We start from the raw sequence: 25,849 nt of genomic DNA, 5'->3' as shown, positions 1-25,849 counted from the left end.
AATTTAAGTTGACATGGTGTTTAAGAAATAAAGAAAATTTTGAAATGTGTGATCCAAATAAGTCATCAATATTTGTGTTAGCTATAAATCATCTCATAAAGTTAAATAGTTTCTAAATATAGAAATGTGTCAATCTTTTTGAGATAAACTAATAAGAAAAGTAAAACAATCTTTTTGACACGGAGGGAGTACTGTGTTTTAGAAGGATCTTTCAAGATATAGGAAGTAGCACATCTTTCGTCCACGCAAAGATGATTTAACACAATTACAACAGCAAGAGAACTAGGAAGCAATGGAAAGAAGACATCCCGAACTGAAATATGCATTTCTTCATATAAACCTATTTCCCATAACTGCGGTTTAGAAGTACAGCCAACACGGCGACTAACCACGTATATGAAAAGAATCTTATCTCAGGTATATTTATTCAAGTGATGCAAGGCTTAAAACAGGTACCACCATATCTCTTCCAGATAAAATTGTTGAAAAGCAGCTTATACAAAAGGGTGGCTAATACAATCAAGCAGACAGAACGAAGGAGAAAGTATGCTGAACAAAGACGAACACAATCTGCTTGTTTAACCGGTGAGTGCAGCATTAAGCGCACTATGTACATCAACGCCAATCTGGGCTTCAGCTTTCTCTACATCAGTTGATGCAGTGCTTAACTTCTGTGTAAAGTCAGTCAGGCCCTTTTGAACCAAATTGGGGTCGATGCGGTCAAGTGGTACAGCTTCAATAGCAATTATATCTGCAAAAGAATTTGCATGAACAAATGCAAACCCACCACTCACGAAATATTTGGTGGTGTCATTGCCTTCATGAACTGATAAGACACCAGGCTTCAACTCAGCAATTGTTGCCACATGCCCAGGCAAGACACCCATTTGTCCCGTAGTTGCGGGGATAATAACCATGTCAACCTGGAACAAAATGCAAAAAGGACGAATTAACCAGCTTGAACTCATAAGCATACATTAGGTATGACTCAAGCTTTCTCACATCACTTGATGCATGTTGAGACGTTGAACCACAAATTTTATTCTGATTTAGGTTGGTTGAATATGCTATCTAAAACTCAACGGTTTACTACATTTAGATCCTCCAATATGTTAACTAATAATCCGTGAAAATGACCACCCTAGCAAAAGGTGCCTAATAACAAAACCAGGAAGTAAATCATAGCACCGAATTTCCGAGCTGATGGACTGTTGTGAAGTTTAATACAAGAGCTACAAAAGAGATGCAGTTGAAAAGCTCTTTACTGATGTTCCTCTTTAAGTCACAAATGAACTTAACAGTGATTGATTAGGTGAATCTTTGTAGCACACAATATAAGTAGAATAAGTCACCAAATTTGTTTTTCTTTTTTGAAAGGCCACTCTTGCAGAAAGTCTAATTTCTTGAGTAGAAAGTTACATACTCAAAGGAATCAAAACGACAAAAAAGCAAATCCAAATTAGACGAATAAAATGTAGGTTCTCATTCAATTTTACCCAAAAATAAATGACTGCCAACAACCTAATCCTCCACTCAAAAACATATTTCTCTGTGATTTCTGCTTGAAACAGCTTTCTTTTTTATGGTGAGAAATCCCCGAGGGCCAGCGGCACACAGTTCAAAGCTCGATGCATAATGGCCAGCCGCTTTACTCTTCTTACTTTAGCTGCTTTTCTTTATTCTTTCCTTTTCTTCTTCTTTCCATCTTTTTTCCTATTTTTATGAACACTAAGATGGTTTTAATAAATACTGACTAGAAGCATGCATTACGCACCCGGTAATCTAACCACAATTTATATTAGATGGAATTTCTTTTTTTTTTTTTTTAGAAAGGAAAAAAAACAAATGGAAAGGAGGAGGAAGTTGGACTTTTATTATTAATCTTCAATTGCTTTGCAAGTTCTCTTATTCATTTCTCCATATTAACCAAAAGATACATGGGTGGACAGTCTCCCATATGTTTTAAATTTTTTAGCATCAATCTTGCCGATGTCTCTGGCACAGTTCTCGCCTGCAACTACACATCATAGTTAGAGAACCCTCTCCAAAAACCACCACGCATGCAGATCTCCACAGCCATCGACCAAAAGAGCTCAATTGACGGTAGCTAATATCTGAATCTAGACCCTAACCTGTTCCTGGAAACTGCTGAAGAAGAAGAGGAGGTTAAGGATGATTGTTTGGTAACAAATCTTAGGGGGCTGTAGACTAGTAAATCAGAGAACTCTGAGCAGTAATTTGGCTCATAAAAGCGGGGATCTGGAAGAGAGAGCCAACTATGGCAGTGACTGACTAGATCCTAATTTTCTTATTTCCTCCCAACCTCCCTACTTTAGCTTACTATCATGAACAAATTCTATACCACAGCTTTGTCACCCCATTTGATTTTTCAAAGTTGCAACCTGTACTACTAATGCAATGTCAAATGTAAGCACGCCTGATGAACCTTAGCATCCAACGCATAACCAACCTTAGCATCCAACACATAACCAACCTTAGCATGCACTTACAGACAATTACTATTATACCATCAGCTTGAACTTTTAAGGCATTAAATATTTATGACAGAGGAGAAGTGTCATTAGATGTTTAACAAAGACCAAAGAAGGCAGTCGACAAGATTACAGAACAGAAGCATACTCCAAGCTTGTTTAATAGTGACCAAAGAAGCAGTCGACAAGATTACGGAACAGAACGCATACTCCCAGAAGCGGATCCAAGATTTAGATTCTGTGGGTTCAATCTTAAGAATTTTAGTATTGAATTCATTATATTTTAAAAGTTATGGGTTCATATCTACTATATATACAATTTTAATAATTTTTTACACATAAATTTATACTCCGTATCGAAAGTAGGCTAGATCCGCCCCTGCATACTCCAAGCTTCTCTAAATTTTGTAACCATGCGTAAGCTATGGTTGGTCTAAGCACGGACAGAGTGAAAGAGAGGAGAAATATCGCTAAAAACAACTCAGTGAACAACTGCTTAGTTGAAAAAAAAGAGGTATGCTTTGGTATTAAGCACCCCATGATCCTTATCTGTTCGCCTTCAATTGATAAGGTCCCGATCTCACCCATATGTGTTAGTGATTTATCTTAGCTGATCTATTTCAGTAAGCAGAATTTATGGCTTGTACCCGCAAGGGTGGCTCAGTTGGTTGAGCATAGGGCTTCCATAATGGAGGTCTCAGGTTCGAAACCCCCTGTATACAAAAACCAGGGGATTTGCCTTCTGGGTCGAACTCGCCGCAGGCTTGCCTATTGCGGATTATCTCTTCTGTGTGGTTTGAGAGCTATTGCACAGAAGCGGGGTTTACCCTGTGCGCACCCAGAAGGTAGCGGCTGCGGGTTCCCTTGTCATCAAAAAGAATTTTATGGCTTGCATTTCTGCCACAGCCAATTCACCAAATCAACATACACAACCAATTCACCAAATGTGATATTATAATCAATTAATGGAATCAAAAATTATTTACCCCAAGAATCCTCAAATGAATTCAAGGATCTTCACAATTGCAAACATTTGAAGCTTTTCCAAGGAAAAATGAATTAATGTGACATCTCTAAATCACTACTTGATCTTCAAGGCAGATGTGCTTATTTCTTTATTCTGTTTTATAAGTGGCAAAGTCTGAATACGCATGGAAATTCAGATATTAGTATGACTTATACATTACTCACTCTATTTCAATTCATGTGAACCTATTAGACTGGGCACGGAGTTTGAGAAAGCATAGAAGACTTTTAAACTTGTGGTGTTAAATGAGTCACATATATTTTGTGTGACTATAAATCATTGCATAAAGATAAATCGTTTCCAAATATAGAAAGTGATCATTCTTTTTGGCACGGACTAATAAGAAAATAGATTCACATAAATTGAAACGGATGGAGTATAATAGTAATAGTAGGGAAAATACTAAAGCAGCAGTTGAAAAGTTAGTTTGATAGGGATACATTACAATAAAGCTTAAAATTTGGATAGTTTACCGAAGAATTCTCCAAAAGTTGTACATAAATGTAACAACGTGAACATACTGGGACGTCCCAAAAAAATCAAGTGTCACTTAAAGCATGACAGAGGAGTACAAGTTTTATTACTTAAATACTATCTATTGAAAGGTAAAATAATTTACGTTTGGTGCTCAGCATTGAAATTAAGACAGCAATGACAATGAAAGTTAGCCATCAGCCTAGAAAAAACTTACATAAAGGTGCATAATCAATATCGATCACACTAAAGGCTATCTGTCTAACTCGATTAAACAAACATATCTGTCATCTAATCAATTCTCTCTTTGATATCTCACTCAGCTCCCAGCTCCCTAAGCGTGAACAGCATTCCAGAATGCAACCCGTACCCAGAAAGAAAAAGGAGATCAAAGCGGTAGGAAAAAAGAGAGAAAGAAAAGGACACAGAAGATAGAAAGAGGAAGAAAGAAAAGTTTGAATCTAGCATGCAAATAGACTAATATATGTTATAAACCCCGGAAATTACACTTCAAAAATGCTACGATTAATGTTTGTGTAATTACTGTATCTGTAACTAAGGCCATCGATCCAAGGCATCATTTCTCGTTATGTAAGCTTCATGCCTGTTATCATCTCTTTAACCCCAAAAAAAGTAAATGCTCCTGATTGGCATCAAAAGTCCCACGTTTCAAGAACATAGGATGGATGCAGAGGAAAATGAACCAGTAACTCACAGAAGTAATAGATTTTCAATCAGATGGAAAATAAAAATTAAAAAAGTAGTCAGATATTGTATAGTAAGATTATTTGTCATTGTCCATATAATCAAGTAAAACAGATGAAATGATCCAAAATGACTGAAAGGAAAAGGGAAAAATGAAAGATGTCCCTGGTACAGTCTAGAGATCATAAGGGGGTCGTTTGGTAAATGAAATAAGGATAATAATCCCGAAATAAAATCTGGGATTAACTTTATTCCATGTTTGGTTTGGGTACTTGCTAATCCCGGGATAACTTTTACACTAAAAAGGTGGGGTATACCCCACCTTCTCTATGGGATAACTAATGACCATCTCCAACCTTACACTAAATATTACACCAAATCCTATTTTGGTGTAATATTTGGTGTTTCAACCCAACACAATTTCTTACACCATTTTGGTGAGTGAATAGTGTTACACCAAATTTGGTGTAACACTATTCATCAACACCATTACTATTCATCAATATTTTATTATTATATAACATTTTTAATTTAACATATTATAAATTTTAATTTAGGTCTCTAATATACCCAATTATTTTTTATGTAATATCTTTATAATATTAATTTTACATCTTAATTTTGGAGTATAATTTTTATAAATTAATTTTCGTATATATTATTTTTATATAAAATTGTAAGTTAATTTTATTATAACTTATAATTGTATAAAAAAATATTAAATTATAACACAATATTCAATAACATCAATAACACAATGTTCAATAACCATAATAATGTTCAATAGATTAAAATTGAAAATACATTAAATAACATAATAATTTAAAAAATTATAACAATAATTTAGTACTCTGGTAGGTCAATTCCAAGGAGATTGATGCTGATGTCGCACACCGTATTGGCAGTGGCGGAGCCAGGAATTTGGCGAAGGGTGTGCAAATTTTCTTCTCACTTGTGTTAAGGGTGTGCAAAATTAAATATATACCTACAATAGTTAACATTTAACCTATGTACACAACATAATTCTCCAAAGAAGAGTGTGCACCTGACCACCCTTCGCCTAAGGTGGCTCCGCCCATGCGTATTAGGGTGGGGTGGCCAAAATGGAGGCTCGACTCTGGGGTACTGTGCGATAAGAAAGTGTCGCCAAGGCTTAAAAGTAAGTTCTACAGAGTGGTGGTTAGATCAGCACTTTTGTATGAGGCAGAGTGTTGGCCAGTCAGGAATGCCCACGTTCAAGAGATAAATGTGGCGGAGATAAGGATGCTTAGATGCATGTGTGGGCATACTAGGAGGGATAGGATTAAGAATGAAGTTATACGGGATAAGGTGGGGGTTGCCTCTATGGCGGATAAGATGAGGGAAACGAGGCTGAGATGGTTCGGACATGTGAAGAGGAGGTGCGAGGATGCACCAGTGAGGAGGTGTGAGAGGTTGGCTATAGCAGCAGTTAGGAGAGGTAGAGGTAGGCCGAAGAAGAATTGGGTGGAGGTGATAAGACAGGATATGATAGAGCTCCAATTGACTGAGGACATAACCTTGGATAGGAGGGTATGGAGGTCGGGGATTAGGGTAGATAGTAGGTAATAGAGTCGTTATCGTATGATTTAGGGTGGTCGCCTAGTTTCTTTTTCGCTAATGCGTATTGATATATGTTACTGCATTTATTTTGCTGTCCCTTTTTTCTTTCATACGTTTCTGCATCGATTACATTTCTTTTGAGCGAAGGGTCTATCGGAAACAACCTCTCTATCCCATACGGTATGGTCTTCATACATCTTACCCTCCCCAGACCCTACTTGTGGGATTATACTGGGTTTGTTGTTGGTAAGTCGATTCTAAATCCACCAATATCATTAAAATATTGAGTGAATGGGGCAAAGGATTGTTATGGTTATGGCTGTTGAAATTGTTGAGTTCTTTTATCCATTATTCGTTTTTGTCGAATAAATTCACGAATATTTGGATCATCAATAGAATCTAAATTCGACAATAAAATTTTATTTTCTTCTTTAAATTCTTTTAGTTTCAAAGCTCTATCTTTTATCGCCATATCTCGCTATCTGTCTGCACTTGACTTTGGCAACAACTCGACAAGCCGATTTTTTTCTGATTGGACCATTTTCATAGCAGATGAAAAACCTTCATCGATTTTTCTCTTCATTTTTGCTTTCTTCACCCTAATAGATCGTTCTGATGATGTGGAACCACCTGCAACATCCTCATTCAAATTTAGTGAAAATGATGATAAGTTAGGAGATGATACTAAAGGTGAATCAGGAGTAGGAGTCTCAGACTCCAATGATATATAAGAAGAGCCTTGCTTTCGAACTTTTTTTCTTCCAGCATCGACATCTTTAAACTTCTCAAAATCCTTCAACATATCCCACACATGATCAAATTTAAAACCTTTTTTGTAGTTCGGATCTTGCATAAGTAAACATTTTGCTTGATTAATTTGAAATATTTAAAAAAAAAATTGAAGGGAAACTGTAAGTAAATATATTCAAATAAAGTATAAGTAATTACAAAATAAATACTCACAATATCTTTATCTGAAGCATCACTAGGATGCAAATTTTCAACTTGACGGACACATCCATTTAATTTTCTTATATACCGATCTTCTGTTGAGATACTCCCAACACTCATCCTTTGCATTTTTTTTTTTTTTAAACTGGTAATTATGTATTCATCAGCATTTAGGACATGCTGGAGACCTTCAAAAGTTTTACAGCAGGAACATAAAAAGGAAATAGAAATACTTACAGAGATTTTAATAAATCTACAAACTGATTTATATCTTCTAATCCTATTTCTTTACACCAAAAGTAGAAAGATAGTATACAATTCCATTTGACTTTCTGAAGGGAACTGGATCTATTGTCAAAACACCTCTCATTCCTCTCCCTCCAAACTGTCCACCTTTGCATTATTGTATGCTTCTTCCACTCGACCCCAAAAATGATCTGTAAATTGATGTACAGCCGTTATTGGATCTTGAGAAACATCTAAATAAACTTGGCATAATAGCATATCTTAATTGGTAGAGTATCCTGTAGATCGAGTGGACATTTTTTGCAAGTTATTAGAGGAAAAGTGGATTATATGGTTAAAGAAAAAACAAAAGCCAACTTCGTCTGGATGGGTATGTTGGCACTTTAATATATATAGATATAAGTAGAGCCAAAAATTGACATAATACATACTTGATATAAGTAGAGCCAAAAATTGACATAATACATACTTAGATTTCATCTTGATCTCAACCGTTGAATGGATTTCATCCTAATCTCAACCGTCGGATGGATTCCATCCTTATCTCAAATTTATCTTTAGGTAAAATATCTCTACACATTCTTCAATGTATAGAGATAAAGTAGACACAATTACTGACCGGATAATAAATAATAGAATAGATTTTATCTTGATTTCAACCGTCGGATGGATTTCATCCTTATCTCAAATTATCTTTAGGTAAAATATCTTTACACATTCTTCAATGTGTAGAGATGAAGTAGACACAATTATTGACCAGATAATAATAGGATAGCTTTTATCTTGATCTCAACTGTCAGATGGATTTCATCATATTCTTATTTGTCTTCTGAAAATGAATTTCTATGCTGGAGGTTCATCTAATAATAATGATGAAAATTCCTCTTCATCATCATCTTTAGATTTAGATGATACTATTGCAGAAGAGCATCAAGTAATCTTGCAAAATATTCGCATGGACAACTATATGTTGCAACATTTGCAAGAATATCAAAATAATGAAGTTTTCAAAGTTGGCTCCGTTCCAGGTCATTTGGTAATCAATCGAGATCGTGGAGATCGTGAAGCACCTGATAATAATTTATTTCTCGATTATTTTTCAGATAATCCACGCTTTAATGACAGTATGTTTCGTCGTCGATATCGGATGTCCCGGAATTTGTTCCTTCGTATTGTTGATGCAATTAAAGCTCATGATGCGTACTTCGAACAACACACTGATGCGATGGGTAGATTTGGATTAACTACACTACAAAAAATCACAGCTGTGTTTAGAATGTTGGCATACGATTTGCCAGCGGATGCCACTGACGAATATGTGAAAATTGGAGAGTCAACCGCAATTGAAAGCATGAAGAGATTTTGTCGAGCTATCGTAGAGGTTTTTGGCGAGCAGTATTTGAGATCACCATCGGCTAACAATGTTGCAAGGCTTCTTCACATCACCAACAGCTAGAAACCCTAAGTTATTTTCCTGAATTATGTTCATTTTTATAGATTGAAGAATGTGTAGAGATATTTTACCTAAAGATAAATTTGAGATAAGAATGAAATCCATCAGACGATTGAGATTAGGATGAAATCCATCAGACGGTTGAGATCAAGATAAAATCTATCCTATTATTATTCGGTCAATAATTGTGTCTACTTTATCTCTACACATTGAAGAATGTGTAGAGATATTTACCTAAAGATAAATTTGAGATAAGGATGAAATCCATTCTATGGTTGAGATTAGGATGAAATCCATCCGACGGTTGAGATCAAGATAAAATCTATCCTATTATTATCCGGTCAATAATTTTGTCTACTTTATCTCTACACATTGAAAAATGTGTAAGAGATACCTAAAGATAAATTTGAGATAAGGACGAAATTCATCCGACAGTTGAGATTAGGATGAAATCCATTCAACGGTTGAGATCAAGATGAAATCTAAGTATGTATTATGTCAATTTTTGGCTCTACTTATATCTATATATATTAAAGTGCCAACATACCCATCCATAAGTTGGCTTTTGTTTTTTCTTCAACCATATAATCCACTTTTCCTCTAATCACTTGCAAAAAATGTCCACTCGATCTACAGGATACTCTACTAATGAAGATATGCTATTATGTCAAGTTTATTTAGATGTTTCTCTAGATCCAATAACAGGTGTACATCAATCTAGAGATCATTTTTGGGATCGAGTGGGAGACGCATACAATAATGCAAAGGATGATGTTGGGAGTATCGCAACAGAAGATAGGCGCAATCTCGAATTCAAGTTATTGAGAAGGATATAAGAAAATTAAATGGATGTGTACGTCAAGTTGAAAATTTGCATCCTAGTGGTGCTTCAGATAAAGATATTGTGAGTATTTATTTTGTAATTACTTATACTTTATTTGTATATAAGTTTTCCTTCAATTTTTTTAAAAATATTGCAAATTAATCAAGCAAAATGTTTACTTATGCAAGATCCGAACTACAAAAAAGGTTTTAAATTTGATCATGTGTGGGATATGTTGAAGGATTTTGAGAAGTTTAAAGATGTCGATGCTGAAAGAAAAAAAGTTTGAAAGCAAGGCTCTTCTTATATATCATCGGAGTCTGAGACTCCTACTCCTGATTCACCTCCAGTATCATCTCTTAACTTATCATTATTTTCACTAAATTTGAATGAGGATGTTGCAGGTGTTTCCACATCATCAGAATGACCTATTGGGGTGAAGAAAGCAAAAATGAAGAGAAAAATCGATGAAGGTTTTTCATCTACTATGAAAATAGTCCAATCAGAAAATAATCGGCTTGTTGAGTTGTCGACAAAATCAAGTGCAGACAGGCAGCGAGATATGGAGATTAAAGATAGAGCTTTGAAATAAAAGAATTTAAAGAAAAAAATAAAATTTTATTGTCGAATTTAGATTCTATTGATGATCCAAATATTCGTGAATTTATTCGATAAGAACAAAAACGAATAATGAATAAAAGAAGTCAACAATTTTGACAGCCACAACCACAACAATCCTCTGCCCCATACACTCAATATTTTAATGATATTGGTGGATCTGGAATCGACCTACCAGAGTACTAAATTATAGTTGTAATTTTCTAAATTATTATGTTATTTAATGTATTTTCAATTTTAATCTATTGAACATTGTGTTATTGATGTTATTGAACATTGTGGTATAATTTTAATGTATTTTCAATCTAAATTATTATGTTATTGAACATTGTGTTATTTATTAACAACATATTATATTTTATATTTGCACTTTTCGTTTTTGTCATGGTTATATTTTTTATACAATTATAACTTATAATAAAATTAACTTACAATTTTATATAAAAATAATATATACGAAAATTAATTTATAAAGAAAATTAATTTATAAAAATTATACTCCAAAATTAAGATGTAAAATTAATATTATAAAGATATTACATAAAAAATAATTAGGTATATTAGGGACATAAATGAAAAAATTAAAACTTAATAGTAATGGTGTTGACACACCAAAATGGTGTAAAAAATGGTGTTGGGTTGGAGCACCAAAACACCAAATATTACACCAAAATAGGATTTGGCGTAATATTTAGTGAAAGGTTGGAGATGTCTAAACAAGGCCAAGTCAAATCGACGACTAAATACGAAACCAGCGTAGATCAGGTATATACATCCTGTATTCGTTCCTCTATATTCCACCAATTTCATTCAAATACGATTCTCTAAACGAGCACTAATAATCTCAAAAGAAAAAAAAAATGTATTAGTTTAATTCATATATACCTCTTTAGCGGAGAGTTGAGAGGAGTAAGGAAGAACAAAGTTGACAGTGAGTTTAGAGGGAATAGATGATGGAGTTGAAGGCCTTGTAGCCATGAAAGCAGATGGTGTTTTTGGAGGTTCAACGTTGGGGATTGCTTTCCTCCATGCTTCCACGAACTTCGAATCTGCAGATGTTTCCGCCGAAAGGTCGGTTGAAAATGGGCGGCGCCACGACCTCATAGTGGTGGTGGAGGCACGACAAAGGAAACGTCGGAACATTGTTGGTGGGGATTGGAGACGTTGGGAGAGATTGTTAGTGGTTTTAGCTGCAAGTTTGAAATGGGGTAGTGTAATGGGCTTTGGGATCTGGATCATATCACCAGGCTATTTTTACAGGGCAATTCTGCTTCTTTTGGGTGGTCTTTAAATTTTGCCCCTCATATTTAAAATTTTTAAATTTTGCTCTTCGGCTAAAATTTATGAGTTTCAGGTTTGAACCCTCACTTAGTCAAAAATTTTAAAAAAAATTCACAAGGCAGAGTTTAAATTTCGCTATGCCCCCACCGGCATACACTTGTTAAGGAATTACCAAAGTTATGTCGGACCCGGCATACGTATGCCTTATGGGCAGACTTGGCATAAGTATGCCGGGTCCGGCATAATTTTGGTAATTCCTTCACAAGTTTATGTCGGGTCCGGCATACTTATGGGCAAACTTTTAGTTAAACCTTAACTAAAAGTCTTTTCCTAGTTATGCCTTATGGGGCAGACTTTTAGTTAAGGCATAACTAAAAGTATGCCCCATAAGGCATAACTTTTCCTTCAGACAAAAATTTTGTCTTATAAGGCAAATATTTAGTTATGCCTTAAGGAAAAGTTCCGCCTTATGGGGCGTACTTTTAGTTATGCCTTATGGGGCATACTTTTAGTTTTGCCTTAACTAAAAGTCTGCCCCATAAGGCATAACTAGGAAAAGAATTTTAGTTAAGGCCTAACTAAAAGTTTGCCCATTAAAAGTTTGCCCATACGTATGCCGAACCCGGCATAAACTTGTTAAGGATTTACCAAAGTTATGCCGGACGCGGCATACTAATGCCAAGTCTGCCCATAAGGCATGAATATGTCGGGTCCGGCATAACTTTGGTAATTCCTTAACAAGTGTATGCCGGGTCCGGCATACACGCCACCCAAACCTTGCCTTGCAATTTTTTTTTTAATTTATGTTTGAGCGGGGGTTCGAACCCAGAACCTCATGATTTCTGCGTGAACGCTCAGGATTGCAACACGAAGGGAAAAAATTAAAGACCAGCAATATGAGGGGCATAATTTAAAGACCACAAATATAAGGGGCAAAATTTAAAGACCACCCCGAAAGAAGGGAAATTTACAAATATCATTATTTCAGGGTGGTCTTTAAGTTTTGTCTTCTCAACATAATCTGAAAAATACTACACAACTTATGCCACATAACTTAATTCCTTTAAAACTTATGCCGAGCGAGACAAAAGTTGGGCAATTCGCAGGAATGCCCTTATTTTGGGGCGGTCTTTCATTTTTGTCCTTCGTTAGAACCCCTTGGTTTAGAGTTCGAACCCCCGCTCAGTTAAAAAAATTTAAAAAAATCACAAGGTAAAGTTTGGATTCGCAAGGCAAAATTTTGCTACCTTCAGGCAGAGTTTGCAATTTGAGTCAAACTCTGCCTGATCAAGAAGAGTTTTGCCGTCAGGCATGCCAAAACTCTACTTTGAGTTTTGCATTCAGGTGAATGCAAAACTCTCCCTGCAGGGTAAAAATCTGTCTTGCGAATCCTTGTGAATTTTTTTTTTCTTTCTTTCTTTCTTTTTTTTTTTTTTTTTTTTTTTTTTTTTTTTTTTTTTTTTACTGAGCTAGTATTTGAACCAAGAACTTTGGGGTACTTGGCGAAGGGAAAAAATTAAAGACTAGTGCTTTTGAAGGGCAATCCGCACAAACAAAAAAAGGCAAAAGTTCAGTTTCCAAAAAATAAAAATATTAGAGAACTTATGCCGAGCAAAGCTTACCTGGATTTGTTCATTAAATAAGCAGTTAAAGTCCAATCCGTATGAAGGGGAATCCCTGCAAAAATTTGAATATGACCGGGTAGCTAATTTTAGGACAGTTATTTAAGTTTTGCACAACATTTGCAAATTATTTAATATTTAGTCATAGCATAGGGAAAAAAACATAGTTTCTTCATGGCTTGTCCTAAAGTTCAACTATTCAGGTATGACTGTTCTAAAGTTCAGTTTCTTAGTTCAAAACTTCATGATACTATGAATTTCCTGAAGTTCAGTTTTTTAGTTAACAACTTCGTGACACTTGTGTTTACCCCGAATTTGAATAATCTATTAAATTTGTTGGTGAGGTATAGGATATGTGGTTATATCTTGAATTCGTTTGATAGAGGAAAGAAATATATGAATATGCTATAAAGAAGCAACTAATAATTGGTGGTCTGTTATGCACTTGTCTGTTTGTTAATGTACGAGTGTTACTTGATTGAAGAAACGTAAGAGATAAGCACAACAAATATGGGACGAATCTGATATATGAGAGGGAGATTTTGTATATATTTTGCTATTACAAGAGTTCTTGATATGAAGGAGCCAACCCTTTAAGAGGAGGACAATGCCCCTTATTTATAGTAGTGCCCCATGGGCTTCATACAACATGAATAATAAAATAATAATGAAAAAGCTCTGAGTTGGGTTAGGTTGGATTATTGACCGTACGATCTGACACGTACGATTGGCAGTTGAACATGACAGGACGTTATCGACGCGTGGCAACCGCACGACGGATCTACCGGACCACCGGCCACGATCAAACGGGCTAACGGCCTCGACCAAACGGACCAATGGCAACGATCAACCCGGTCATGGGGGAACCGGACCAAACGACGCCCTCCCTTTGCTTCGGTCCAAACATTCCTCCAGTTCAGAACGGGAGCCTTCATGTACGTTTCTTGTTCCTTTCCTCCTTCGGTCTTCGATCTCACCGGTTTAACATATATCCGATTTTTACCGTATACAACTTGTTCAAAAAGTTCAGTTTATCAAGCTTCATAATATAGTGTTCTTCAGTTCAAAACTTGAAGATTCTATGACCGTCTTTAAGTACAGTTATTCAAATTCAAACTTAAAGATTTCAGCCTTAGTTTTTCAATTCAAGCTTCAGTGACACTGTGTCCTGAACTTTAGTTTTCAGTTCAAAATTTCAGGAGACCCTGTCTTAAAGTTAAAGTTATGTAGTATAAAATGTGAGTGTTAAACTAATAATTCGAATGTCTCAAACTACAAGTATTTTGGAGTGATTTTGCTGTTGATAAACAATAATACGCTTCATTGTGGCGTTTATCAGCCTTGGTCGTGCGATTTCAGCTCCTTGTCCCGTTAAAGAGAACTCGGCCTTTTAAATCTTACATAACAGAGAAGAAAAGACCAGTACACCAAGCATGATTTAAATGAAAAGAGTAAAGCTGGAAATTTTAAGTAATATTTGCAATACTCTATTAGGAATATAAACAAGAGCCTCTTCTGTGTTCGAATCAGGAATCAAATGTGAGATTTATACTACAAAAAAAACTATGTTTCTAACAGTGAATCTACATCGTGCACGATTGTGCTTAACTCTAAGTGTGCAGAGGATACGGAGAGGATAATTCTAACAATTTATTTTTTTTCAAATGATGGCTAAAAAGGAAACAACGAAACAGACACGAGCACTCAGATTCATGGTCATCGAAGCTTGGCATCATTTTGTTTGCTCCCTTTGAATGCCGAAAGAGAGAAGAATGATCTTGTTGCTGAAACATAAAGTACCATAACATTAAGGACAAATAAAATACACTTCGTTATTGTAAAACATTACAAGCTTATGGCAAGAAAGTAAGTCAAACTAGAATTAGAAATAAAACGTAGTAACCTTTTGTTGTAGTCGCTGAAGCTGAGATATGGCCCTCTTGCAATTTCTGAGCAGCAATTTTGCCAGTACTAGTTGGTGCTGCAAACAGAAATGTCCAAAATCCATAACAATAATGAACCAAAGTCCACCAGAAAGCAATTTAACACTTGCATATGAGAAATGATTAACATTAACAGACAAACAGTCAATTAGAATGGAAAATAAAATGCATGAATGAAGCAAGAACAAATACCAGACAGATCAGTTGCATGAAGTGTAGCCTTCTTCAGTAGATTTTCAGAACTTCTCTTAGTAAGAATTTTAGAATCCTCTAGATCATCCTCTCCTTCAGAAAAGACAGAAGGGCTTGAAAAACCAGTTGAATTTGCATCAGTTTTACTCTTCCGAGCAAACTTCAGAAGCCGCTTTAAACCTTTAGGTGCATCCTTCTGATAGATCATGGTTGGTGGATTCTCAGCATTACTCCAGTCAATGACATCAGTTTCATCACTGTTGTCTTCGAGCAGCATTTGAGAAAGAGAATGACGAACTCGTGGACTTGAGATTCTTACAGGTGCAGCAACATCCCCCGGAGAGTCATTATCATCATTACTTGGAAAAGACTGATCCTCGTGCTCCTCTATTTCCACCCAGGCATTAGGTGAGAAGTTTGGTTCTCCTTCGACCTCTGTCTTTGGTGTAGAATCTTCAATCCTTCCAAAATCATCTGTCTCATTTGGAGTGACCGTGTCAAAACTTTCGGTATTTTCACATTTCTGGGGGCTCTTTGCCTGAGCTTCAGATGCTTTATCCTCATGGACTTTTAAATCTTCAAAAGAAACGGAAGCCATCTCTTTCTCTTCCGTTTGAACCAAATCTACAGAGTCCATCACACACTCTTCAGGCTGAGATGAAACTTTAACCTTTATCACCGATCCAGTGCGTGAGCCCTTACGAAGAAAAGGCTTTGACTCCTTTGATTCCAGAGGCACCACACTACTTTTCTTTGTTACCTTGCTGAGCTTAGGTTTGGTTGAGGAAGCAGAATCTTCAGAAGCAGGCTGAACTTTGGATCTTCTAGGTTTGCTAGTTTTTGTCATAGTTTCAAACTTCTTTTCACTTACACCTTTAACAGTCTTTTTGGTACCATTCTCTGTTGCTCTCACGGTCTTTGGTTGTAATCTCTCAACCTTTTGGCTTGACTGAGGAGCAGTTGGCGCTGGCTGCGATATTCTACGAGTAGGTGTAGTACCTGCAGGAGTTTTTGGTGAAGGTGCAGATGGCCATGACTTGCGAGTTGCTGGCAACGGTGATGTTCTTGATGGAACTCTCTTTACAATTGCAGGATTAGGAGTTCCACTTCTGGGATTGGCAGATTCAGGTAAGTTCTTCACTGCTTTCTGCGTTCTCTTTATATTTGATTTTTTATTATCATTACTCGCTTTTCTTGAGACCATCTCAGCTTTTCTCTCATCAAGAATTTGCTGCAGTGCTTTAAATTGCTTTCCCTTCTCTGCTTGATTCCTGGTAGTTTCACCACGAAGTTTCTCATCCCTCTTTTCTTTGTAATGATCATAGAAACCACCTTTACGCTCATTGGAAAGACGTTGAGGTTTGCTATCACTAGGTGTCAAGTTCTGATATTTGGTAGGCTTGGTTTCCATCATTCTTGTCAGCAACTGGTTTAGTTCTGCTTCCTTTTTTCGAGTCCATTCGACTGACGCATTTAATTTCTGACCTGCTTCGTCATCTTGGTTAGGGAGAGATTCCTTCCTCATTTCGTCTGGACTAGCTGCTCTTTCTTCAGGTAAGTTTGATTTGCAATCATTGTCAGCAGCCTCAGCACCAGAGATCTCGGGAGTAGGATAAGATTCTGGCTTCATTTCTGAAGCGCGCTCAATTTCTTGGTCTTCCAATTTATTGGCAACATTTACGGGATTAGCACTTTCACACACCCCTGAACTCCATCTTCTCAATACCGCTTTATTAGCAACTGAGACATTCAATAATGACTTTGTCTTCTGAAAATCTACTACTTGACCTTTCTGTTTGTTTTCGAAAAGATTAATTGCATCTTGCACACTCATTCTTTGTACATTGTTGTTCTCAGATTTTTTTGAGGTTTGCTCACGGTCTTCCTCATCAGAACCGCTTGCATATTCATCTCTATGAGAGACTGACCTTTCCCTGGCAGGAAAGAAATTCAGACTCTTTATTGTTAAAGCAGTGGATCGTCGTGATCCAGAGCGCCCAATTTGGACTCTTCGCATCGGAGATGCAGACCTCCTTGGTGTTGCAGCTCTTAAAAGAGTCCGACTCCTTTCCACCGACGGTTGTTCCTCCTCACTTGTCGAAGACAATTCCTCACTTGCTGATGAGCTTTGCCTCTCAAGCTGAGCAGCTTTCGCAGGCGAGGCACTATATTTCACAGCTGTATTACTCCCTACTGAACCAGCTTTGTCGTTCCTGACATCGTTTTTAGAGAGAGATGGCTCTTTACCAGGAGAACCACCATCCGTGTTCTCCTTCCTCAATGCAACAAACTTCTGCAGACAGTTCCTAAAATAGACAGCACATCATTGGTCATTACCAGTTGCACATATCTCAGTTCTAGAAGATTTAGTTTCATCTCATTGATAGGTAGAAGGAGCATATTTATAAGTTAAAACTACACATGAAAGATATACATCCAATACTAAGAAGTTTCTAGTTTACGAAGTCGTATTGCCCCAAGAAAGTGAATGATTCCCCCTCTCCCCACATTATTTCAAAAGAATTTGGAAGAAGAAATTTTGCTCCAAATTTCTACAATCTCTCCATAACAAACACTTATGCAGAAAGAAGGCCGCAATGCATCCAAGGGTGTGGCCTACTGACCAATGAAGTGGGTTGAGAGCCATGAGGTCTCAGGTTCAAATCCCAGCAGAGACAAAACGCTAGGTGATTTCTTCTCATTTGTCCTAGCCTTGGTCGACAGAGTTACCTGTTACCTATTGCTGGTGGGAAGTGGTAGGTATCCCGTGGAACTAGTCGAGGTGCGCAAGCTGGCCCGGATACCACGGTTATCCAAAAAAAAAAAAAAAAAAAAAAAAAAAAAATCTAAACTGGACTGGTCAAACTAAGAAGCACTAAGGCCTTCAAGATAGAATTTCCTTGTACGAACAAGGGTAGCTAAGTCACCTTAATTCGACAAAGGGAGCAGTCATAATAGTGTCAAAATCCCGAATTCAAGTCTCCTCTCAACCAAATGGGTATATGTCCACTAGAACGGGCTAGGAAGACCTCCGATCAACACATTGACAATTCGAAAATAAACCCTTCCATGCCACAATTGGTGTCCTTCAATTTCGAATTTCCATCTACAATTTTACTATTAAGTTCTGGTACTTAAAATTGAACCGAAGGGTAAACATGTCTTCCATTATATATTATCACTCAAAATAGAATAGCAAACTAAAACTTTAAACAAAGTGTTGATAGAACATAGACAAAACCCTTCAGGCTTCAGTCCCGGCTTCAGTCCCTTCCAGTCCATTAACTTACCTTAAGTCAACAGCTCCAAAATAGTAAGAGAAATTTTCTATGTTAGTGATATCCTCGAAAGAGCATTTGGTGCCAACAGCTTGGTCAAAAACAGCAGCCAATTCCTCTGTTAATGCAGTGAGTCTCAAGTCCATTGCTCGCAACAATTCATTCCTGTTCACAGTGAAGATTTTAGGAGATGCTAGAATAACTACATAATTTAAACTTTAAAGTGTCTCAAGGACATACTTGGAAGCATCTGCTGAAGAAGGGTTATCATCCGCCTGGATAGAAATCAGTAATAATGTTAGCTTAGAATTCTGCTTGTCACATGCTTCTATGAAATATTGAAGGGGCAAAAGGATGTTAAAAAACCAAAGCACCTTTGAGTATAAAGAAAGATGAAACTTTCGAGCATCTTCAAGCTGTGATATTTCATTTACCATCGCCTTGGCCACATTAATTACATCTGATGAACTGATAATACGAAGAAACCTGGAAAAAGGAAGGGAATTGCAGTGTGAGAATATGAACACTTAGAACTAATAAAGGAATAGTTTGAAGGAAATGATGTTCTCTGAATTAACCTGATTAAAGTGGATTTCGTAAACCATTTGGCATCACTTAGATTTCCCAGAGGCTTAAATTTGAAACTGGAATCTGATCCTTTGGAGTGCAAAGATTTGATTTTGGGAGAATGTTGCACTAATTGCTCTAGGAGCCCAGAGGGTGCTGCCACTACCTTGTCCCCATAGCACATACGTGTCTCATACCTGTCAAGAACGAAAAAACAAATTGTCCCAAAAGCTCATTTGTGATCCAAAGTAGCATCCATGTTGAATACATTTATCACTGTATTACAACAGTAAGTATATACAACCACAACAGGTGGTTTTAATTAGTTGCACTCGGCCAAAGAATTGTCAGTCTTAAAAATTTTATCCACACTTTATTTTCACCAAATAATACTATGTGTCAAAGAATAATCAAACCCTATGACAATTTTTTACAGATAAAGAACTACGAGATCGTAACATGAATGAAAAGAAAACAGAAGTCGAACCTGCCCTGACTCGGAAAAATCTGAAATTCAACATACTCCAGCAAAGCATCAACATCTACACCTCTCTCCATCTTGATCTCTCAAAAGCACTCAACCTGGTGAAACAACACTAACTTACATTATTATCCTATATTAGGATGCTCCATAATCTGACTGAAAACCTAACTTCGAATACGGAATTCAAAGGGATCAAATAGGAAAGTATACTCTGAATCATAGAACGATAATGAAATTTCCATCAACCAATAGTTATCGAATTTGGAAAAGAGTTAGAAGAAATGGTGCAATAAATAGAATCTCGTCTAACATACTTGACTTCAATTAAGAACTCATTTGATTGATGACAAAAACAAACACTATAGACCAAGAATAACACAAAATAGCTACCAAATCAATACATCACCTGATGAAGATTTTCAGAAGTGAACATATTATAGCTCTACAGGAAATAAAACTTAAGCAAGATTGCCTAAAATATTTCTTAAAGTAGCAGAACAAAATTAAATTCTATCATACCAACAAGTTGACAAAACTTAAATCTAAGTGTGAAAGGTGAGTAAACCAGAACTGAGCTAAAACAATGAAGACCCCACCAAACCACATTGAAAAATTAGATCTACATTAAAAAAAATCTAATATTGGTAATAGTACAGCAAAAGGACCACCGACAAGAAAACCCCATGTTCCAACAAGTCAATGGACACCTTAAAACAAGTCAAATATCAAGTATTTTTTCTACACGCATCAACTTAATACTCTTCTTGGGTTTGTGCAAAAATGTAAAATGTAGGTGGAATTATAGAAGGTAACTTACAAGAAATGAAGTAGAGGAACTCAAAATAGGAGATAGAGAGAGAGAGAAGAAAGATTATTTTTTTTATATAAATTTGATGAGGATCTCAAGTGGTATTTTAAGCTAAAACTTAAAAGTGACAGTCTTTGATGTTTTTTTCAAAATTATGGACTAGCTGTGTGAAGCTAAAACCACAAAAAGGACAGAAAATTTGAGTGTGAGCCTGTGAGGGACAAAATAAAAAGGGTAAAGCTGAGAATAAAACAGTGGTAAAGCTGAGAATAAAACAATGTTTTGAGATAGTTTGATTAATTTATACTCCCCATGTCCCAATTTACGTGACATAGTTGAAATTTCGAGATTTCAGATTCTAAATTTTGATTTTAAATTCGGACATAAAAGTGCTAAGTAGGCGTTTGGCCATGACAATCAAATATTTTTCACTTTATTTGAAAATTTAAAGTTGGAGTTGTGTTGGATTATAATTTTTGCAAAAAATATTCTTGTTTGAACCAACTGAAAGTTAAAAAAAAAAAAAGTTAAAACAGGATTTTTGGTGTTGTTCAAATTTCAAATACAACTTCAAGTTTTACATGGTCAAACGTTAATTTTCAAATAAAGTAAAAGAAAATTTTCGGGAAAAAGTAAAAAATTCTCATGGCTAACAGATCCTTAGCTTTTTAAAATACAATTTATATATTTGAAAATTACGAAAGAAGTACTATAAATCACAATAATTAAGAACTTGAAATATTTTAAAAACATGTAAAGAAATTCCGAACAAAGAAAAACTCAAAAAAACTCGTTAACTCTCGAATTTTCAATTGTGTCAGGTAAATTGTGGCGGAGGGAGTATTTAGAATTTTTGACCGAAGTAAGTCATTATTTAAGTCAATTCACCAAAATAATTCGTTTTTTTGAAATTTTACAGAATTAGAATAAACGTATCTCACAGTAAAGAATTAGGCATTAGTTTATTCAAAAATTCTAACGGACAAAAAAGCTAATGGTTAACGGCGTTAAAGGGTAATTCATTACTGTGAATAACGTTTTATGATTAATACGTAACTGACAGTAACAACTCTAAGAAAAATACTGCCTAGCTTTAAAAAGAACACACCCTAACTATTGGCGATATAGAGGCAGAAAGAAAGTTGCGAGGAGATGAAATTACGTTGGAACTCTTGTAAAAGCTAAACTACTTTCCTCATATGTTGACAATAGAAGTATGATACGACTATCATTACTAGAAGTAGAGGTTTTTCCTGCTGCTATTCAGTGAGAAATTTGTGCTATAAAATATGATTTTCCCATCTCATTTTCACTGAAACAACTCAATGGGAAAACTCGTGATTAAAAACAAGTCCCATTGAAATGTTGTGAAACTTCCTACTTTTTCCGTTTGAAAACACTACTATTTAAGTTTTTTCTACTGAAATTCAGTGGGAAATAGCCACTGAATATTTTTCAGTGGGAAAATGAAGATTTTTTGGTAGTGTATATACGTATAATGCAGGTTTTAAGGATAATCAGTACTTTTTTTTTTTGCAAAGCTAATCAATATCTTTTTTAAGGCTAAGCAATACTTTTTTAAGGGTCGTTACCATCAGTTACATATTAACCATAAAATGTTACTCACAGTAACGAATTATCTTTTAACGCTATTAACCATTAGCTTTTTTGTCCGTCGGTATTTTTGAATAAAATAATGCCTAATTCGTTACTTTGAAATACGTTTATTCTAGTTCTGTAAACTTTAAAAAAAAAAACGTATTATTTTGGTGAATTGGCTTAAATAATGGCTTGTTTCGATCAAAACTTCGAGTATTTAAACTTGCATTTGTACCGAATCAAAACGTATATCATTGTCTTCAAATCGTTGTTATTATGACAAAATTATGATTAATTGATTTATCATTAAACTTTCGTTTTGAAATTTTAAAATTCAAATTCACCAAATTAATTACTGTATTTGCTAACAAACAGGTTGAAAATTTGAAAGTGGAGATTGCGTTTGTAAAAAGGCTGCCTCATTAGCAGCACAATGAAAGACAGAGAAATCAGAGGGGACAACTTTTGATAAATATGTTGATGATGTGTTTATTATTGCACCAAACGTATAGGCTCATGATGTCACGTTTCTCTACTCTTTAGTCTGTAATTTTTTATTTTTCAAACTAAAGTTTGATTTAAAAAAATTACTTGAGTGGTCCTCTGATATTCATATTCATTTTTCATTGTATTGATTTGTTGCTTTCTCCTCTACTTCTTTGTTTAGTACTTTGCTGCTAATTAGCTTTCTAATACTCTGTTAAATGCTCAGCCATGAACAGATTAAGATCAAAAATAAGAAGAAGAAGAAGTTCTAGATAGAATCGAGAAGAAGAGAACACATTTTATTCATCTAACTGATTCTCAAAAATAGAGAAGTGTTCTATGTAATACAAGATATATCTCACTCTATATACTAACTACACTGATTGAAGGAAAAACAGATCCCACTAACTAACTACAGCTGTCATTCTAACTACTTTGTTAACTGCCTAACTAACTTCCTAACTACCTTTAAGTTATACCCACATTGGACCTGTGGGACCCCTCTTCTTCACTCCCCCTCAAGTTGAAGAATGAGAACAGGTTTTTCATTCCCAGCTTGGTAACTAAGTAGTCATGTTGGGGTCTGCAGAGTCCCTTTGTCAGCAGGTCTGCAAGTTGCTCTTTTGTGCCAATGTGATGTGTTGTAATGAGTCCTGCTTGGATTTTCTCCCTTACAAAGTGACAGTCAATATCTATATGTTTAGTTCTTTCATGAAAGATGGGATAAGCTGCTATTTGTATGGCAGCTTTGCTGTCACAAAACAGCTGAACTGGTGTTGCAACAGTGTTATAGCCCGTATTTTGTACATTCGGATATTTCAAGATAGTCGTGGTAAGTTAAGGGCAAGGCTATTTTCCAGAATTATTTTAATACACAAGTTGTTTATTAGTATGGAAATATTGAGAAAGGCTAGGGGTAAAAAGGGAAAAATTCAAAAAAAATATGGTCATGAAGCCATTATGGTCGTGTGGCATGTGTGGGAGTATGTGTTCACCTTGTATTAGTAGGAACTATATATATGGATGAGTGACGACAAAATAAGATAATTATTCATCTTTATTTTATGAAACTTCAAGAAAGAGGGAGAAGGGACATGTGTCCACTTTATATTTGTAGGATCCATGTATATATATATGTGTACAAGTGATGACAAATTAAGATATATTCATCTTTTAAATCAAGAAACTTGGAAAAAGAAAAAAAAAAGGAGAAAGAGGGTGTTCGGCCATGGCTTGGCCGAACCTAGAGCCATGGAGAGCTTATCAAAAAAATTATTTTCTTCTAGTATTCCAAGTAATTGAAAGGTCCTTGTTAACATGGAGGAGTTATTGGAGCAATCAAATCATTCATTTGTGCAATATACAATTCTAGCCAAGTAAGAAGACAAGTGGAAAAAGGTAAGGTTTAATTTTCTCTTTCATGTGTTATGGATGATTTGTGAGTGTTGTAGTATGTAGAAGTGGATGGAATTCATGAAAGATGGATGTGGAGGTTATGGCCGAATAAGGGCCGAATAAGGGTGTGTTGGTAAGATAAGATGAATTGATTTTATTTAGTAGTTTGATTGTTGTTGTTGTGGATTCCATAATAAAAATGAAGGTTTGATGGCTTGAAATGAAGTTGTAATTGTTGTGGGATTGTTGGAGAAGTTAATGTGACACTAGTATGGTTTCTTATATTTGTATGAATGATATTGCTAATGTGTGGGTTGTTGGTATAATTTATGAGCTTGGAAGCGAGGGATGTGTTGTCGTTATTCTTATTGAGTTTGGAAGATTGTAAGTTGGGTTGTTGTAGTTGATTGAAATGTAAATGGAATGTCGTCGAATTGTGTAGAAAGGGTTGTTAACGTTAGAATGTATTTTGAATTAATTGTTGGAGTTGTTAATGTGGTTGTTGGTATTGTTGTTGATGATTTGGCCGAGTTAGATTCTCGGGGGTTGGTTGAATTTACAGGGGAAATGCTGCCGAAATTTCGGTAGATTATAAATGAATTTATTTGAAGGACTAAGACAAGTGTATGACGATGAGTCTAATAATTGTGTAAATTCTCTTGAATGTAGACTAGCAAGCTTAGACGAATAAGCGTAGCTAATAGGACGTGGAACAGGTATGTAAGGCTTACCCTTTCTTTCTTTTGGCATGTCCTAGAGCTAAATAAGGTATGATATGCACCTTGGGGTTACTCTATTCTTGATTCCGAGCTTGTTTAGGATTTTTATGCACTTTTGATATGTTTTTAAAAGAGTTCTATAAGCATAAATGTTCGTAACTTTCGTAGACGGTCTCGGATTGCTTTAAAACGTTCGTAGAGGTTTCTGTAGTAAAATGTCTGTAACTTTCTTATACTAACTCGGATTGCCTCGAAACATGCTTATGATCCTTCAAGTGTCGTTTTGTGTACTTATCCATTGAGTCTTGAAATTGTTTTATGTGCATATAGTTTCTCACTATTCTGCTCATGCATGCCTCAATATGTCCTCCACTGCGTCCCGGGCCAGGGCATGTTCTCGTGCGTACTCCTCTGCATTGTTCACCGCGTCCCTCACTAGAGGGCCGGGGCACGTTATATATATATATATATATGATATGATGACATGATGACGGGGTGGCGGCCAGGATGGCATATGATGACTCTATTCACCGCGTCCCTCACTAGAGGGCCGGGGCACGTTACATTCATATATGATACATGATATTGACATACATGATTTTATTCACCGCATCCCTCACTAGAGGACCGGGGCAAGTTATATGTATATATGATATATGATGATGACATGCATGATTTTCAATTCAAAAGGCAAGTGCATCGATGTTTTTAAAAGTCATACTTGTTTTTGGTAAATCTCTGTTTCAGTTGTGATCCTCTTTACTGTATTTTATGCCTTACATGCTCAGTACATATTCCGTACTGACTCCCTTTCTTCGGGGTCTGCGTTTCATGCTACGCAGGTACACCCAGATGAGTAGAAGACATTGCTAAAAGATGTTCCAGCGGAATTGGCGAGCTCCATTTCTCTTGGAGTGTTGCCGAGTCAGAGTATTCATGCTATGGTATCTTGGTCGATGTTAGAGACTTTGCAGACAGAGTCATATGTATAGGATGTCAGTCTTGTAAGCGGCTCTACAAGCCGATGTATCATTTTGCGTTATGTTACAAAGTCCATATGATTACAGATTTTACTTGACGTGAAGGACGACGAAAAGAATGTTTC

At 35.9% G+C, this 25,849-nt stretch overlaps 2 protein-coding genes across 5 annotated transcripts; both read right to left on the bottom strand.

Moving 5' to 3' along the window:
• Nucleotides 1–311: 311 nt before the first annotated feature.
• On the bottom strand, nucleotides 312–11,624 carry LOC132638508 (ATP synthase subunit delta', mitochondrial-like). The gene is made up of 2 exons (XM_060355362.1): nucleotides 11,256–11,624; nucleotides 312–923 (listed from the first exon to the last, which is right to left on the bottom strand). Exons 1-2 carry the CDS (start codon nucleotides 11,607–11,609, stop codon nucleotides 579–581), a joined length of 699 nt encoding a protein of 232 aa, XP_060211345.1. The 5' UTR covers nucleotides 11,610–11,624; the 3' UTR covers nucleotides 312–578.
• A 3,113-nt stretch (nucleotides 11,625–14,737) lies between these two features.
• Nucleotides 14,738–20,708, bottom strand: LOC132638455 (uncharacterized). Of its 4 annotated transcripts, none has more exons than XM_060355326.1 (9): nucleotides 20,555–20,708; nucleotides 19,741–19,835; nucleotides 19,265–19,450; nucleotides 19,061–19,172; nucleotides 18,927–18,961; nucleotides 18,699–18,851; nucleotides 15,409–17,714; nucleotides 15,177–15,254; nucleotides 14,738–15,057 (listed from the first exon to the last, which is right to left on the bottom strand). In XM_060355326.1, the coding sequence occupies exons 2-9, from the start codon at nucleotides 19,809–19,811 to the stop codon at nucleotides 14,990–14,992; spliced, it is 3,009 nt and encodes a 1,002-aa protein (XP_060211309.1). In that variant the 5' UTR covers nucleotides 19,812–19,835; nucleotides 20,555–20,708; the 3' UTR covers nucleotides 14,738–14,989. The 4 variants fall into 4 exon arrangements, with proteins under 4 accessions (XP_060211309.1, XP_060211323.1, XP_060211319.1 ...); XM_060355340.1 differs by lacking the exon at nucleotides 20,555–20,708 and adding an exon at nucleotides 20,410–20,436; XM_060355336.1 differs by lacking the exon at nucleotides 20,555–20,708 and adding an exon at nucleotides 20,257–20,381.
• Between the last annotated feature and the right edge of the window lie 5,141 nt (nucleotides 20,709–25,849).

Source organism: Lycium barbarum, chromosome 1, assembly GCF_019175385.1.
Source record: "Lycium barbarum isolate Lr01 chromosome 1, ASM1917538v2, whole genome shotgun sequence".
NCBI lineage: Eukaryota > Viridiplantae > Streptophyta > Magnoliopsida > Solanales > Solanaceae > Lycium > Lycium barbarum.
This window is presented reverse-complemented; position numbering and strand designations above follow the sequence as displayed.

Bases quoted from the DNA above. Each gene is read 5' to 3' on its own strand.
- LOC132638455 (XM_060355326.1), bottom strand. From the start codon at position 19,811: ATGGAGAGAGGTGTAGATGTTGATGCTTTGCTGGAGTATGTTGAATTT. The intron at 18,962-19,060 runs GTGCTTTGGTTT...ATTTCTATCCAG, and splicing joins ATCTTTCTTTATACTCAAAG to GCGGATGATAACCCTTCTTC. The intron at 17,715-18,698 runs GTAAGTTAATGG...TGTCTATTTTAG, and splicing joins TTTGGAGCTGTTGACTTAAG to GAACTGTCTGCAGAAGTTTG.
- LOC132638508 (XM_060355362.1), bottom strand. From the start codon at position 11,609: ATGATCCAGATCCCAAAGCCCATTACACTACCCCATTTCAAACTTGCA. The intron at 924-11,255 runs GTATATATGAAT...ATTTTGTTCCAG, and splicing joins CTCAACTCTCCGCTAAAGAG to GTTGACATGGTTATTATCCC.